The sequence below is a fragment of the Glandiceps talaboti genome, chromosome 18 (assembly GCF_964340395.1).
Source record: "Glandiceps talaboti chromosome 18, keGlaTala1.1, whole genome shotgun sequence".
Classification (NCBI taxonomy): domain Eukaryota; kingdom Metazoa; phylum Hemichordata; class Enteropneusta; family Spengelidae; genus Glandiceps; species Glandiceps talaboti.
Window position 1 is genome coordinate 8,131,894 of NC_135566.1, and position 18,682 is coordinate 8,150,575.

An 18,682-nucleotide genomic window follows, 5' to 3' on the forward strand; every position below is an offset into this window, starting at 1 on the left:
TAATTTATAGGTCTCCAGGAATTGCAACCAATACGTTTGATGAATTGTTATCCTGGGAGAAAATGCTTCTTTTTGAGAATGTCAGTTGAAAAAGTTTGTCAACATGAAACATCTGTTTATAGAGGTTATATGCAGTCAACTTGTCAAACCAACTTCATAGTCTTGTTAAACTGTTTTTATTACGGGTTGTAACTCTGAACAACTCTTAGAATCTATTTCTGATCTGCTGACCCAGTATTGGCGAGATGTTAACATCGACTTGATGCAGGCATTAACCTTTATCATACAAACACATGTGGTGAGGTGTTAATGCCAGCCTGGTGTAAACACATAACTATCCCTATGCTTGCCCTGTCAGAAAGCAGTTCTTTGGGGCTGCATATCTGCTCAAGTTCTTAGGTTGTTTCCAGTTCTAAATAAAAAAACTTGTACGAGGTTTGAAAATCAATTTGTAGCAGATTTATCCCTCAGTTAATAGGGTCTCCGTAACCTTAGCAAAAACTGCATACATAATGGATGATCCACAGTTTAACATTAACATATTTTTGTTATCATGATTTCAGTTGATGTGCGTAGTGTGATGTCATCACAGGATATAGTTAGGGTACTGACTACTCTCAAACCATGTCTACAAGAAGTGATACTACGGAAACGGACCAGTAGGTGGTCGCAACCACCACAATTCATTGTACAGGGACCACTCACCTGGCACACGTTCTTCAGGACTGCCAGCAAGAGCAAAGGTATGGTATTGTCATTTCAAAACTACAAGTATATGAATTTGTGTGCAATTTTGTGTTTTAGTCAACCAGATATATACTATTAAGACAGCTGGCGAGAAACAATGTAACTCTGGTAGAAGAAGAACCATCTGAATGCTAAGTGTGACATGTAGCATGTACATAAGATGTTGTACATAATGCTACCCTATCAGCCATCACTCACCAATGAGGGCAGCCTGTACATACGATATGGTACATGTATGTCATGCTGCCCTATCTGCCAACCACTCACCAATGAGGGCAGTTATACAGAGTTATACAGTCTCAGTTATACAGAGCATTTACTAAAGCCACACTGACCTTTTAGAGGTTTCACAAGTGATTGTATGTTAGTGGTAAACATGCCTAGCTTTGTATATGTTTGGCATATATACACAATGATTCTACATGTATGCAGGGCAGTTAGACCAGTCTATTTTGAAACACTAATGTTTATTGTACCTACTAAGTACTAAAATGTCTTGAAAATGAACTCACTGGGAGATATGATAAAGGTTTTTTTTTTATAATGGTGATATGAGTTGATGGGACACAAAGAGGTGTTTTTTGTATTACTTGTCATGACAACAGAATTCAGTTGTAAAGAGGTTACTGTGAACATTGCATTTTGTTTGCTTCATCGGTTGTTTTTCAAAATATATGTGTGTAGACATACTACACTGTGGCGTCATCTACCAGATATCTGATGAAAATCAGGGTTGTAATTAAAATGAAATAAACATGATACTTGATATTCCAATGACCCTTTTGACCCTACCATGAACTTTGACCTTATGGTATGTCCTCATTTGCATACAGATGAATCTCCCGAGCCACTGCCAGTGCCATCGTTTTTGGTTGGAAATGACAAGGATTGGTTGTCACTCTCTCCTTATGCAATATACTACTGGGTAAGTCTCATTCTGTTATATAGATGACAGGGGTTGTAGGAAGGGAAACTTCTCTAGCTGTAGGTTTTAATCCTGAGTTGAGTATATACAATGGAATTTAAAGTTTTGGTTTGAGTTTGTCAAATAGATCAGTCCAAGTACAGAGAATGTACATGTACACATAGGAAGTCCAGAACTTGGGGAATTATATATGTGTTTGATATAAGCGACATGATAGAATGAAACTCTTGTGTTCTTAAATACATGAATTAGAATTACAGGAATCAAATTCAGTCAATCACATTTGGAACCAAGATCTTGTTGTTTTACCTCAATGAGTTTGGTTTTTTATATTTACTTATGGCTTTATCTTTGAAGGGTAAAGTGTATGATTACAGCCAAGTTTTTAATTCCAAATTATGTATTTTGTGTAGGTATATATTATCACTGATTGTGACTGAAGAGTCACAAGGAGAATTATTCACAGAATGGTGATGCATTAGCCGAATATAAAAATTGTCTCAAAAGATACCTTGAACTTGTTCCTTTCATGGTTTTAAAATGACTTGATCTTACCACAAGTACAATTAATTGCCCCATTATGATAGTTTTGTCTTTGGTCCTGAAATGATGAGAAATTTCCAGAAAGGCAAAATGATGAAACTATTATTAACACTCTTTGTTCATTTTCCTTTTAGGACAAGCTATTACTGGAGCCATACTGTGCTACACGGGATGTGGCATATGTTGTTTTAACGCCCGACAATGAATTCATACTCCAGTCAACAAAAGTCTTCTTCAAAGAGCTCAGTGCAGTCTATGAGGTAGGGAGCCCTCTAGTGTTGATTTGTGAAATTACTTTGTTTTCTATCATTGCAGTTTGTCAGTCCATTTAGACAAAACAGTGTGCCTGAATTTTTCAAAAATTACCTGTGAATGACGGAGTTGGAAGATCAATTATTTTGGGAAGGAACCTTCAACTTCTCAGATGAGAGAGAATTTAGTTATTGAACAACGGGAGATTTACAATATACTATTCAGGGTGACATTGACAATGCAAATATTTTCATTTCAACCATCAGATGTGTAGGCTTGGTCGTCATGTGCCATATAATCCCAAAGTGCTACGTGATGGTATTATGAGGATACGTAAGAATTCAGTGAAGAAAGTGAGCGATGTCACAGTTGATGACTGGTTCTCACAGATAGGTAAGTTGTCATGACATATTTGGCATAATAGTGCTGTTACATACGATGAATAATTAACAGGCATGCCAATAATATGAAATGTCTCAGTCTTGCATACATATGTAGTAAGCATGTGTGGTTTGTGGGCACGGCTTAGTCCTTTTTATGATTGCACCCATGTAGAGTATTGTTTTCCATTTCAAATTTGATAGAGTAAAATATAATGTTCAAGTCTGAATGCAGTAGTCATTATTTTGGTACATCATAAACCTTTGATCGATGTATAAATATCTACTCATAAATGCAAAATAATATGTTCAAATATACATGAATATTTGGTGACCATCCAACCGACTACAGTATATGAAATAAATGACTGGTATGAGATACTAACAGTGTATTATATCAGCTATTAAATTCACTCCAAATTAAGTGTAATTTAGTTAAGCTACCATTCCTAATGTAAATGCACAATGTTTCTTTCAGGCAATACTCCAGATGCAGCCAAGCTGAAACTATTTGCTCAGATATGTAAACATCATTTAGGTAAGACATCTTACTTAACCACCCAGGGGGGACATGTAAAATTATACATGAAGTAATACATTTGATGTTCTTTGTTGAAGCCCAGTGTAAGATTACGACTACCCAAAAAAAAAAAAACAAGTTGTCTGGCAGTGTTGTAGAAAAAGTTTCTCCACACAAGAGAATGATCCTATGTAATCTGTATGGCTCCATGAATACGATAACACTGGTTTGAGAGTGCAAGAAAAGGAAAGGACCATGCCACATCAGGATTAGAATTTGGGAAAGAAAAATGTCATTATTTGAGCACCGCTTTTAAAAAGAATCATTCAAAGACCAGTAAATGTATTGATTATAACAAACAACAGTTTTGATAATTTCAGTTCCACATTTCTTGATAATAACTGAGTATAATTTTGATAATTTCAACCCCACTCATACATTCCTTGATAATAACAAATCATATGTATGGATAGTTCCTGCCCCATTGTGTATTCCTTGATAATGACAGCAGTATAGCCATTGATAGTAACTGTATAATTTTGATCATTTCAGCCCCACTCTTAGCAACTCAGCCTGTAGACAGCAGTATGTTCAATACAAGTAAACCAGACAGGACATCATCACACAGCGGCAGTTTCTCAGTACCCCAGACTAGTAGCAGTATGGGTAGTAGTTCAAGTGTACCAACTATGGGTACTAGTCACGGCCATGGTGTAGATGCTAACACAGAAAGTACCAGTAGTATCAGTAGTTCAAGTCATGCAACACCTTCTACCTCAAATATGAATCCTGGCTCACATCCACCAGGTAAGTAATGATGTAAATAATACCCAGTGTTTTTGCTAAGGTTGGGGAACCCTGGTAACAGAAAGGGAGAAAGGGGTAAAAATGGCAGTGTTTCCCCATAGAGTCTATGGTAATTTTGTTTGGGAACCCAGGAAAAATGATGAACCCTGGTAGATTTTTCCTACTTACCACCCATAGCTAAAATATGGAATACTTCTATGTAGATACTGTAGAAATCAAGCTTTAGGCAAACTAAGGTTGATACAATCTAAAACAGTTGGTGGAACATGATGACAGTTGATATAAAGTAACATATGACATTGATGTAATTACACTAACAGTAGGGTAGCATCTCTTATAACAGGTTTTCTCAAGTGGTCACTCATTCAGAGTGAACACTGTCTTGATTACAGCACAGATCTATTGTCAGCAGGTTCACCACCAAAACTATGGGACATCACGATATAGAAATCTATACAAGTTTCCCAATTTCTTCCCAAATGTAAACACCCAAAATTTGCTATTATGAAAAAGGTTATTTCTGCAAAATATGTTTGGGTTTGTTATAACGGATTGTTCACTACACGTTGACTGTAATAATGATGTATTTTTACCATGACTTTTGTAATATCTCATTGATTTCGTTTAACTGAATTCCTGTGTATTACTCTATGTGTACAGGACATGGTGATAGCCACGAGGGTTCATCTGAAAGTAAGGAAGGCGTAAAGAGAGCCGTGGTCGATACAGAGGATGACAACAAACCGCCACCGTTCGTCGTTGTTTATCTAGTCGATCCGTTCTCTTATGGTAAAGATGACGAAGATGGCAGTCAGTCTCTCTGGACAGTTGGTTTACTCAGATGCTTTGCTGAAATGATTCCGTCTCTGCCAGAAAGTCTCAGAAAGACTATCACTGTACAGGTGAGGATGAGTTGAAATCTATATCAGTCAGTCAATCAATCAATCAAAGGAATTTCTATGCCAGACTCCAATACATATGACCTGCGACATGCTAGCATGGACAGGCAGAACTGGATAGAAACGGGACAGTAAATAAATGAATTGGATTAATAACACTTGGCACAGCATGTTGGAAGTACAAAGACATGTATTACTACATTCCATCATTTGATAGATTCACACAATAGTTCACATCACAAACAACTTTCAAGTACGTTGGCATTTCATGTACATGTGAAGAGGCCATAAAACTGTTCTTATCAAATGATGAAATGTAATACACATCTCCTTGTTCCAATATGCTGAGTCAAGTGTTATTAAACCCCAATGCATCTATTTACTTTCCCTGTTTGTAACAAATTCTGCTCTTTCATGCTAGCCTGTCACCTGTCGTAGTTCTCCTCAGTGTTGCGAACAGGGTTTATCCACACTGAATGCTGTCAATAGCAGTTATATTTTTCATAGATTTGGGACTTCTTAGTGTCTTGACCACTGTGTTTTTATTTCCTTCATCAGGTCGTTCCCCTGCAGCAAATCATGCAGGTCACAAGAAGTGAACAAGGTCCCAGAAATCTGGACCAGATGAAAGCTCTAGCCTTCTCAGTATTTGCACAGTGTAGAAAGACATTGATACCAAATGTACCTACCAAATCGTTGACAGGATTTGGACCCGCAGCTGACATTGAAACTGTACTCAGGGGCAAAGAGGTAAGAATCAAAATCAATCAATACCATTTGAAAGGTAAAGGGAAAAAATACTGAAATAAATTAGCTATTTGTTGTACTTCAGAAAGTTATGTTTGGTGTGGTGATATTAGAGTAGTTTAGTTCAAATTACATGATAGATATTTTAGTCTTCTTCGACCAATTAGTAGCATTACCTGCTGCAGTTGTTGATAGTTGATAGATAGCAACAGTTTTACTGACGGAACACAGTGGGAGTGTAATGGATAACATATTAGATTGTTAAAGACACATGTTGGACGAGGCTTAAAATTTGGGCTAAGAAAAAGTGTTCTTGTGCAAAGCTATCGAAAAAATTGGTCCTGAACCACAGAATGAATATGTAATTCTTATGCTAGTGATGTGAGAATGTGGGTGTTTGGGTCATAGACCTTTCAATATGAAATCTACATGAACAAAAACAAAAATATATATTTGCAGGGGATATGTGGGTGGTTGTTTTTGATTTGCAGGGGATATGTGGGTGGTTTTTTTTGCCAGCCGATGGCCTTTACTTGCAGAGGATATGTGGGTGGTTGCTTTTGCCACTCAGTGGCCTTTATTATGATAAAAATGTCTTTGTTTGGAGTGAGTTATTTGTTGTTGAAATCTAGCTTGTTTTATATTTGCTTGCCATGTGTGATAATCCCCGCAAACTGTCTTTTGACTTTCAGCACACAGGTATCCAAATGCCAGCTGAGAGATCTCTTGATATGCATCTATTGCAGGCCCCAGACTTGCAGTTCAAACTGTACTCACCACCGTATATACTAGCTCCGTTGAAAGACAAACAGACAGAGTTGACTGAAACATTCGGTGACGCTGTACAGCAGTGTGGCGAATTGTTCGTTGGCTATTGTCTATCGCACGATCAACGTTGGTTGCTAGCTACGTGTACAGATGCAAGGGGCGAATTAATGGAAAGTTGTATAATTAATATTGATGTACCAAATAGGTAAGTCAGAAGTGTCTGTAGAATGCCTGCGATGTCTAAAAACCGAATATTGTTCATAGTTCCAATAATCAATAGGACAGTACAATATAGTTACTTTGGAGCGGTAAATTGGAAAGAAATGCGACGTTTCGATCCGTTTACTGCGGACCTTGATCACGGAATGATTTAATTATTCAGTGTTGATGTCTCTCTCCGAACTGGCAGAATAATTGAAACTTCGCATTCGTTTCCATTTTCCCCATTCCAAAGTAGAGAACGAAAGGTACATGAGTGTCATCAGGATAATAGCTGGAATCAACCAGTTGAAGTCTTATCCCAGCTGGGCAGATCACTTTGACTGCAATTCAGGGAGATATGGGTTCGACTTTTCTTTCCACAGTTTCATTTAATATATAAATTGTTGCTCAAAATTGTCGAAGAAGGAAGGAGAAAAATGTAGAAGAAAAAAAAGTTTTAGAGGAAGGTTTCATCATGTACTAGAACCATAATATATTAAATACACATGCAGTAATATTTGTCATTGCATACATTTGATATAGTCTGAATTGAATTCACAGTTATATAGTACTTGTATCAATATAAATACGACATCAATGTCTAATTTCATTTCTACATTTACAGCAAACGAAGGAAAAAGGTCTCAGTACGAAAGCATGCAATCCGCAAGTTGTGGGATTTTATCCTGAGTGTTTCATCAACGGCAGCTGTTCCCTGGAGATTGGTGGTTGGCCGTCTTGGAAGAATTGGACATGGTGAACTTAAAGGTGTGTATGTTACCAGTTATACAGAAAATTATTTAGTTTTGATTTTTTATGAAGTAGATACTCTGATCAGTGTTATAACTGATGATGTCTGTATTTGATGTATATCCAGCCAACCTTGACCTTGACAGATATCTCCACAATCAATTTACATATTATGTCTTCATAATGGTGATTATATTGACAATAAAAAATTAGAGGAAAAAAATTAGCTTTGCTAATTTCTGAACAAGCATACGACACACACCACGATAGTAAGGGAAAGACAAGACTGACCAACTTGGTCACAATGTATATGTTGTACATCATAGTTCATTTTATAATGAAGGAGTCTGTGATATTAAAGTTAGGGACGTTAACACAGGATTTAAGGTTGGTGGTGGAGGCGTTATCCAGTTAGAAATTGGTAGAAGTGTCCTTCAGGTGTGTCCAAGAAATAGTACAGTTGCTAGAAGAAATCTAGCCTTTTGTCCCATATACTGCCTGATTCATATTAGTGTTGACCGGCGCTGTTCAATACAACCATACAGAAACTAATAAGAAACTGCATATGCTACTCTTTAAGATAGCAAGATTGAATGAATACAGTATCTTGCTACATTTTGTCTAAATGAAATGAACTGAAATGCCAACATGCAGCCAAATACAGATGTCAAAACATTGGCACCTGCATGTCTGCATCTTGTTGCAGTACGTTTAATGGTTTATTGCATTTAGACAAAATGTAGCAAGACATAGCGATCTTGCTATCTATAAAGTGTAGAATGTGTAAATTTGTCATTGGTTTCTGCATGGTTATATCAAACAGCCAGTGAACATTAACATGACACAGGCTGTATTAGTTGAGTGCTCATTATTCTAGCTACCCACTTCCATTCTGTTATGAGCCGACAATTTTCTGTGTTACTATGATTTATTTATTCGTTTGTGTTGTTTTTATTACAGATTGGAATGTACTACTAAATAGAAAGAATCTACAGAATTACAGTAGACAATTGAGGGATACGTGTAAGACATGTGATCTGACTGGTAACACTTCGGACTATCCCTGTATTCTGAGTGCCTGCCTTGTATCTATGGAACCAGATCCTGCAATTAGAATCATGGCTGGTGAGTATGCCATCAAGGCTGTCATTGGTTGGACATGAGCAGTTTGATGATTGGTTCACTGGCATTCAATGGTAGCAATGCTCTGATTGGTTCACAGCCCATCAGTGATAGCAGTGCTCTGATTGGTTCACTGGTAGCCAATGATAGCAATGTTCTGAATAGTTCTAAGCCTATCAGTGATAACGAGATGAAGCCATGAATTTCATTTGAACTATATCACACCTAACTTTCTAACATTTTTTTCTGTATTTCAGATTCTGTGTCAACAGACCGGACAGGACGGAGTGCCTTCTCTCAACAAAACCAGACAATGCTGCACTCGCCAGGCGATGCCACCTGTACTCATATCCAGGTGTTCCCAACTAGTGCTGAAAAACAAGCCTCCACTCCAGGACTAAGTGCAGAACATGTAGAATTACCATTTGGAACACCTGGAGACGATATGTCTAGCGATTTCTTCTTTGGGGATGAGTTCAATGAAGATTTGAACGAGTCCGATATCAGACAATTCATTGATCTACTCCCAGCATCTTCACCTACACATATGGATCCTGATCCGTCACCGCTTGGGGTAGGAGACGGCCGACCAGGATCTCCTAATAATCCTCAAAGTGGTATGCAAGCTATGGGTGATGGCGCAGCCAAGGTGAGTAGTTATAAGGGAGGTAGTTTATCGTGACACTGGTGTCAAGACTAAGAAGTGATAATGTATGAATTAACAGTAAACATAGTTTTGAAATGAAACTGTGATAGAGGACCTTGTGAAGTCACAGGATATGATTTTTTGTGAACTATATGTGATTAACAATCAGGAACCACAGACATACTTAGATATTGTCCCCAATATGTTTCTTCATTCAGCTGAGGAAAATATGAGTGATCTGAGAGGGCCTTGTCACCATGAGTCGCTAGAGGAGTAGTGAACACCTTATGTCACTGGTATTTTCCTCTGCTGAATGAACACAGATATGGGGGAATAATATAATTTTACCTCGTCATGCATAATTTATAAAAATTGGGAAAAGTAATGGCAATTTTTGAACTTTTTGAGTCATATTTCGAGCACCTCAAAACCAGTGACATAGACACAGGTTGTCATGATGTAGAACAACCAGGGTATATAATCTGTATTTTCTGTTCAAAGACAATAAATTGGCTTGTGTATGGTATAATAACACTTCCTGTTGTGTATTCTCCTTGCAGGGTACAACACTTGGTACTGATTCAGAAGAAGGCATGGTATTACAACAACCATTAGCACTAGGTTACTATGTCTCAACTGCACCTACTGGTCCCCTGCCTAGCTGGTTCTGGACATCTAGTCCACAAGCTGAAGGTTCTTGTCCTGTCTTCCTCAAAGTAAGTCATTTTTACTAAGACAATCATTGCAGTGTGTGTATGTAGTGTGCAGCTAAACCAATGAAATCAGCTTTGGCAGTTTTTTGGGTAGGCGCCCTCTAGTGGTGATACCCATCGCTCGGACAGTGCACTCTCTATAGGTAATAAAAGCCATTAAGCCAATGTCGGATTAGGAGCAGAGCGGCACAAGCTAAGATATAAACTTTGTAGTCAGGTGATAATATTTACATAATAGTATTTATACCTGATAACGAATAAAATATTCTAGTAGAATGTTAATGTTAATGTTTGCCTCTGATGGCATTCAAAATACTGGCATTGTTAGAATAGTTCTTGACATTGGAATTTCCTTAACATTTCAAGAAGCACATATTAAATCATGTTATCAAATTGCTGATGGGTTGTTTTGTTGATAGAACATATAATAAGCATATACATATTTTCTATTGCACTGCACAAGTTACAGACTTGCTGGCTCCAGAGACTTGCCACAGCAAATGAAAATTTGTGACACTAATTTTGTCTCTGTTGCAGTCTGCCTTACATGTACACACTTCATCAATACACCAATCAGATGAGTTCATGCACAGCAATCAACATACCCATCCATTGGATTCCAACCTCACAAAAGATGTGCTCAGGTCAGTTCTCATTTTACCTTATATGGTAGGGAATATACCAAATATGGTCTGCTCTCTAACCATATATGGTAGGAAATATACTATGTATGGTCTGCTCTGTAACCATATATGGTAGGGAGTATACTATGTATGGTCTGCTCTAACCATATATGGTAGGGAGTATACTAAATATGGTCTGCTCTCTAACCATATATGGTAGGAAATATACTATGTATGGTCTGCTCTCTAACCATATATGGTAGGAAATATACTATGTATGGTCTGCTCTCTAACCATATATGGTAGGAAATATACTATGTATGGTCAGCTCTAACCATATATGGTAGGGAGTATACTAAATATGGTCTGCTCTCTAACCATATATGGTCTATCAGCTACCTTTACATTGGTAGTATACCAAATATGGTCTACCATCTGCCAGTGTTGGCTACAGTACAAATTGAGCTGAATTTACAATTCCAACTTGACCTTATATGGTAGACATACTACCAAATATGGTCAGCTTGTATTTTGTCTGCATTCTAACCTTATATGGTAATATGCATCATTCATGACCTGAATTTACAGACTACATTTAATTTATCAATCCTAGCTGTGTACAAATATCCAAGCTATTGTAATATGGATTTGAACGTAGGAAATAGTTTGTCATATTTCATGGAATATTTTTGCAAGTATGGCACGAACTAACAGTGATAATTTCATTTTGTCTTGTAGGTACGTTCTAGAGAACTACAACGCCTTGTCCTGGCTAACAGCTGATCCCTCCACCAATGACAGAAGATCATGTCTGCCAATTCATTTAGTTACCCTTATGCATCTGTACAATATCATTGCAGCATTACTCTGATAGGAAGCGACTGCCTTACAAGGCATACATCAACACAAAAGTCGAGCGGCATAATACAGGACACATCATTCGGCTCAAACCAAGACAAACTATAAACATAGGGATTACAATGTACATAGTGCAACCTCAGATGATGTTTACCTCTTTGCAGTTACTACCAAATACATAGTGCACCCTCTGCAGGCAGGTCTACTTCTTAGATCACGTTACACAGTATCCACAATTGAGATGGTGCCTTCTCTAGAAACAATATGTCACACTTGTCTTGGTAGGCCCACTAGTGAGTGCGCCCTCTAGTGGTGATACCCCATCGCCCGGACAGTGCGCCCTCTAGTGGCAATACTCTTGCCTGTGATTGTGAACCTTCTAAAGACAATGCTCGACATTTGCGTAATACAAGAAAAACTAAAAGAGTACATGAAAAGCTGAAGAGGTACGAAATGAAGTGAATTTATAGACACGGAAGACTGAAAAATGGACAGATAAATAAAATGTCTGTAAGTACCAAATGTGTGCAGACTTGGATTGAAGTCACAAGATATTATATGGAAGTGCAGAGCAGCACTCAAATCATGTTTAAAAAAATATGTAAATTTACTCTCAAAAGCAGATACGAACTGAAATAGAGAGAAAATGCTATTTATTTTGAAATAAAGTCCAAGAAAAAAGAAGGATGATGATGATGAGGATAAAAAAAAATGCATTTTTTGCAAACACTTTTGCAAAGTGAGTAGAAATATATTTTGTGAGTCCGAAAGAGCTGAAATTGAGGCAGCCTCTATATGCACAGAGAGATAATAAAAGAGAATATTAAAAAAGACAACATATTATATATAACTTTTTTTTTTCTTTTTTTCTTTTTTTTTTGAAAGCTACCTGTATGTAAACATTGTGAAATATAACAGGTAGCAGTAATGAGAAATATTCAAAAAAGTTGGTTCTATAGAGCCATCAAACATAACTTGTACAGTATAGCTGGCTTTTCAAATGGTGTCTCTTTTGACATAAAGTTCACTTAATTATGTATGTATATATGTCTATAATGTGATGTGAAACATTATCATGAAGTTTCCTTTAATAAGTTATTTTTTATCAGGGGTTAGCACTCACTGCTCTAAGATGCTGATATTTCACTTTTTTTTTAAAAACGAGAAAATAATTTTTGGAGGGTGACTAGAAATTTGTCATCCTCGGTACTGAATTTTACCGTATGTTTTCATACGCTCCAAGTACTTAGGCTTGGTTTCAGCTTTGATATGGCTTCTCTCAGCAGTGTTATATTTGATGAACCAGGGTGATTCTTACTCTACCTGTGGGGGTGGGGTGGGGTGGGGAGGGGGATGAGACATGGGACATATCTTTGGATCATATAGGTATGCAGTTTTTTTTTTTATAAAATGCAAATTGGTGCTGTCATGGTCAGCTAAAACTTGTCGAATTTTTCTCAGCAAGACCCACCCCAGTGATAGCATCGACTTGTCATATCACGTACTCTACCCTAACTTGAAATGGAATAGGCCACACTCACTGAAAGGGTCATACCATTTAATGAGTGGGTGTGGAAGCGTGAATGTAGAGGGTCAGCTAGGATTTAACTGTACATATTTGTATGACGTACAAGCTTTGCTGAATGTATTCCCCTGTGATTGTCCAAATAAGGTTCACTTGGCACACCATAGCGAGAGGAGAAAAACTGGTCATATTGGCATACCTTGCAGTTGACGAAAAAATTTACTGTATTGTTCATAACGAAGGATATTTTAAAGTTTGTTAAAAAGAAATATTTCAAAAAAGTTGTATTTGACAGACAATTGATAGAGAAAGAGAGAGTTTATGGTAAAGTTTACCTTATTGAAAACATTGCTGTCAAAATGACAGTCACCATTACAATATATTATTACATCCTTTTCTTATTTTCATTTCTCGTATTTTCCACAGAAGATTTTGTCCCTTCTGCTAGCTTCTGTGAGCAGGAGATATGAATAAATTACTTTATCAGACCATTATTTGATGTCTATGGAGGTGACAGAAAAAGAAATGTCGTTGACCCTTCATAAAAAAATGTACAACTGCAACTATACCTGTTATTTATCAAAAAGTCACCCTGTCAAAACATTCGCAAAATTTATTTCTGGGCAATCAAAACTTGTTTCTGGTGTTCTTTTCATTGAAACTCTCCTCAGCAAAGGGAAACAGACACTTGTTTCTCTACGCGTGACATGTTCTCCATAGCAACAGTCACATGTTCTCCATGGCAACAAGCAATGTTGACTCCTTGATGCGTACTCGGTACTTGAAAACTGAATATTTCTCGGCAATTTTCTGTTACTCCTCGTGTCAAGTACCTGTCTATTGGGATATACATATGTCTCAGTAAAATTTGTAGTCAATTTTTTATTTTCCAAGCACATGCAAACACTTAGCAAGGCAAAAGAAGGTGTTCTTTTTTTTGTGGGGTCTATATATATTTGTATCTAGCCAATGCTATTGAAATACAGGTCAAAGGTCAAATCAAATTGTGGAGAGAGAACAATGAAATGAAAAAATAATTTATACTTTTTCACACAATTTGTAGAATAAAAAATAAGTTATTCCTGTTAATAAAGTCTATTTCTGTTGAAAGGACGTTTTTTTTAGTGTATTGTATGTTGTTTTGAAATGTGTGAATGTGTAATGATTTGAAAAATCTAGGATCTCGTTTCAAAATGTATGCAAATGTGCCTAGCAGCAAGACCACGCTATGTAGTCTTTCTATGTTGTCTAGGGTTGTTAGTGACGACTTCTTGAAAAAACACCAAATACTACACAAAGGGGGGGGGGGGGTATTGTATGTTAGTATAACATAATTTAGCCCAGACTGACTTAATGCTAGCAAATTGTGAATTGTTAACGAAATGCAATACATAGAATATGGGATACGTGTTCCGCCCTCACCAGTCTTTTCTTCTTTTTCTTTCTTTTTATTCTTGGCGAGGCGTAGGACGATGATTGAGGGCACACCGTTCGGTTCACTAGGAACCATGTCCTGCTATGTGTTATTTTATAGTTTAGGTATTTCACAGTGTGTTTTTTTCGTTGTCTGAAAACTAGAAATGACACACAGCTAGTAGCTAGTATTGCAATCGATGAGTTTTTCAAAATCTTTGGGACCCTACAATAGACTGAAAGAGATCTGACGTACATGAAAACCACACCCAGTGAGTCCATCGCATAAATTATCATGATGGAGTCGTGCTGCCGTTTGTTTCTGAGTGGCTAAAGTCATTGGGCAAGATTTAAACCACGAATGTGCCTCAGTCCACCCAGCTGTATAATTGGGGGCCTGGTAGAATAGAGAATGCAATGTGAATGCCTTAATCCTATGCGCTTATAAAGGCTGCAATGGATTGTATGCTCCCCAGGGAGTTGGGGAAGTATAAACTATGGATCCGTGTCAGGGTAAAGCGCTTTGAGCACAGAGTGGGAAAGCACTATATAAAAACTAACATTATAATTATGATAGTTGGAGGAATCCAAAGTGAGGCGTCTATGGTTCAGTGTGCATCAGTCGTCATCTTCAAGTTGAGATAAACACAGTTTTCTTTTAGTTCATTGTCAGGAGAGAAAGTGCTAGATCACTGAATAAGGTTGTTTCTCCTAGTAAACGTTTATGGTGATAAAACAACTGCAATATATGCATTTGAAAACGTGTTCTGGTGAATGGTTTACTGGCATGGATACATTTCTCAAAGGTCCGAAAGAGTTTCCACAAGTACACATCCCTTGGCTTTGTCAACATATTTTAACCATGTCACACATGCGTCAACTGACAGTACTGCAAACTTTTTTAAAACGAGGGGAATGATTGAATACGATCAGAAAAAATACAATACTCCAATAATAACCTATCTTGGGTGTAGCCGAGACTCAAGAATTCGTCGTTGAGGGCGCGACACTGATAAATGTGGCACGCCTATGTATAATGTTTTTATTGCTCAAAATATATACATTTCTGACATTCTGCTGTACTAACTATAATACACCCAATGATAATCTAATAATTTTGGTGTTATAGTGCTTTCCCAATCTGTGCTCGAAACGCTTTACAATTATTGCCCCTGGCACGGATCTGTAGTGCCACACACGACCCTTTATTCTTCCTCAATTTCCTGGGAAACATACAATCCATTACAGCCTCTGTAAGGGCAGGTCCCCATTTAATTATAACTCAGCCGACTTGACTGAGGCACAATCGTGGTACAAATCTTGCCCAAGCCATTCAGACACATCCAACATCCAGATTGCAATACGACCACTCTAACCGTTCGACCATCATGACTCCACAATAAAACTTTAAAGACACACACCAGTGACATTAGTAGAACTACACAATGTGCATGAAAGTGTGCAAAAGTAATTACCTCAACGTACCAATGAATTTGACTTCTTTGACAAGTATTGTATGTAAATAAAGAAGCAATAACCATATATCATAATGTCTGATGTATATGTACTGTGAAGGAATGTAGCATGGTTCAAAGATTTAGTACAGACAGTGAAAGCTTTCTTCCAATATGTAGTGATGTATTGCCATGGTACATGAACAGTAAGGAGGTCTTCGTTTCGTTGTTATGGGCACCAGTTCCGTGATTGCCAACATTTACTACCAACGCGTGTTTAGGCACAACCCATCGTTTTTTTTCTCTTTTTCATAAATTCTGAAAATGAGCAAGTGCAAAATGATGATTCCCGCAATTCTTAGAAAAATGTGAAGAGATAGAGTTATTTCCTTGGTGGGGATCGGAAATACTTCATATCGGTTGTGGCACACCGAGGTCGTAGTACGGTCAAGCAACTTTGTGTTTATAAACAGTGAAGTCTTCATTCTCCGGTATGTTTTCGTTACACATATGCCCTTGACCCAGTGATCGAATTCCTGCGATCAGTGTTGTCTGCACCCTGAATCAAAATACAACTCGTAAAGAGTTCTGTCTGGAAAATATTCTAACACAAAGTTGATATTACTACGGAAATCATGCTATAGGCAAACTAAGATAGACACAAACTAACTATTGTTGTTGCATGTGGTAAATTACACAAACAGGTGATAGCGGTGACTTGGTTGTGTGGGCACCATCTCTCTGTAATGATCTGAAGAACTTGAATGTGTGGTCATGTAAGGAAAACTTGCTATCAGAGACACCACCCTACCGTGAGTGTAATTACAATATCCATAGCTTATAGCTACATGTCGCAATAACAGTTTAGTTCTGTCTCTGTTAGCTTGCGGATAGTTGATTTGCCACTGTCATACTGTACTATTACAAGATAAAAACGTTACCCGTGTCTCTTTTGAATAGGGCGGTGGGCATTTTAACTCTTTATACAAATATATCAATATTATGGCGTGAATACACGGAAAAAAGTTGCTCCAAGTCAAGTTGATTCCAACGTTACTACGGTTTCATAGCGGAAATATTACTATTATTATTATTTTTTCTAATCTACGACATCTTCGATACTTTCAAAATACCATGGCAACCTTAGAGACAAAGCACAGCTGTTGTTATTTTTTTTCATACATAACTGTTTAAAAAAGAAACATTCTGCCCACACCAATAACACCAGTTTAGCGTATTTCTTGATGTGGTGAAATCCATTGTATTGCAAAACACGTTCCTATAGTCTCCGTAGTCGTCTGAGCGGATCAAATTGTAATGCCAACATAGTGTATTGGGAATACTAATGGAGTCATGATGGTCGAATGGGTAGCAGACTATGGCCGACTTGGAATCTGCAAGTTGTCGGTTCAAACCATTTCTTTTTCTCAATGACTGAAGTCCTTTATTATAGACAATCGCCGCCTAAGGCGACTCCCCCCCCGGGAGGGGGGGGGGGCAAACTAAATGATTCAATAACGAAGTTTTGGAGCATCGAAATTTTCGTCATGATTGACAGCCTAGGACGATGAAGAAACTGTATAAATCCATCAATGTATGAGGATTTTGATACTCCAAGGCAATGATCCACATGACTTTAATTATTTTAGAGAAAAATACTCTCTCTCGAGTTGGCCCACGTCCATTTAATATTTATTTTCATGTTTCAGATCGGAGTCGAACACAGAGCATGCAAGGATATTGACACCGGCTATCCTGTCAAAAATCCCCCAAGGAATAAATTCTGAAAAACAAGAAATATGATGATTTTGATGTATTTTCACACGAGTTCTTTGTTATCTTCCGAGAACGTACCTCATCTGTCGTCGGCAGCGATTGTTCGTGACACGTCCCACCTTTTTTTCTGAACACGTTCTGAAAACCGCTAAAATTTGTCAATAAATAAAATATTTTCAGACCCCACTCAGGATTTTTTATGACGAAGTGTGTTTAGGTCTAAAAATAAGCCCAAAGCCAAATTCTGATAGCAAAGATTACCAACGACGCACAGAGTAAAAACAGTGGACCTCCTGCTGGGTGCAAGAAATAATTCTCATATTTTAAGGTTAATCTATGCCGTAAGTATAACTGGCATTTTGCTATGTGATATATGACCCTTACTGAGAATGAAATCTACCGAAGTCAGCCTATTAAACTTGTAAGCCGTTTCATTATACATGTTTCTGTTTTTTACTAGTATATAACTGGTGATTTTTAGTACGAGATTGTAAAGTTAATGTTGTTATTGAATCCTAAGAAGATGGTATTAAATATGGGTCAAGCTGTTCATATTTCTTGCTAGTTTCAAGTCGAGGCTAGAAGCAATATGTGTAAATGTGTGGGCAGGCCTGTGACGGTTTCCATGGAAACGGCATTTTCTTATTCCATCACGATGTTGGCGTGTTCGTGAGTTTATTTCAAATGTCAAGGACTATTAGAAGTAGAAGCGGTACTGTTTATTATAAAAAAATTAACGGGGGGGGGGGGGATCAACGACTAGGTGAGTTTACATGCGTACGTAAAAAAATATGAGTGTGCGTCATTTTGACAAAACGATTAGCTGGAGTGTTATCTGTCAAATTCTTGATCTCAGTTAGTGCTACTGTTAGTACAGCGTGATGGCATATGGAAAATTGTATGGGGGAATAATAATAGTAAGTCAATTTGTGATCCCCTGTCGATGTGAGCAAATAAGACGCATTCCTAAAATTGTATGTCTGTCACGAGTGATTCTATAATCAAGCCTGAGG

At 37.5% G+C, this 18,682-nt stretch overlaps 1 protein-coding gene across 2 annotated transcripts in view; it reads left to right on the top strand.

The window, feature by feature from the left end:
• LOC144448830 (mediator of RNA polymerase II transcription subunit 13-like) overlaps window positions 1-14,116 on the top strand; it is an 83,608-nt gene extending 69,492 nt beyond the window's left edge. For both annotated transcript variants that reach the window (XM_078139136.1, XM_078139137.1), the window contains exons 19-33: window positions 564-743; window positions 1,581-1,672; window positions 2,350-2,475; window positions 2,734-2,860; window positions 3,326-3,385; window positions 3,920-4,174; window positions 4,835-5,076; window positions 5,632-5,823; window positions 6,513-6,793; window positions 7,415-7,557; window positions 8,500-8,664; window positions 8,919-9,310; window positions 9,868-10,023; window positions 10,558-10,664; window positions 11,382-14,116. In XM_078139136.1, the coding sequence (XP_077995262.1) occupies window positions 564-743; window positions 1,581-1,672; window positions 2,350-2,475; window positions 2,734-2,860; window positions 3,326-3,385; window positions 3,920-4,174; window positions 4,835-5,076; window positions 5,632-5,823; window positions 6,513-6,793; window positions 7,415-7,557; window positions 8,500-8,664; window positions 8,919-9,310; window positions 9,868-10,023; window positions 10,558-10,664; window positions 11,382-11,514 (2,651 nt within the window). In that variant the 3' untranslated portion in view covers window positions 11,515-14,116. The remainder of the gene's footprint in view (window positions 1-563; window positions 744-1,580; window positions 1,673-2,349; window positions 2,476-2,733; window positions 2,861-3,325; window positions 3,386-3,919; window positions 4,175-4,834; window positions 5,077-5,631; window positions 5,824-6,512; window positions 6,794-7,414; window positions 7,558-8,499; window positions 8,665-8,918; window positions 9,311-9,867; window positions 10,024-10,557; window positions 10,665-11,381) is intronic.
• Window positions 14,117-18,682: the final 4,566 nt, after the last annotated feature.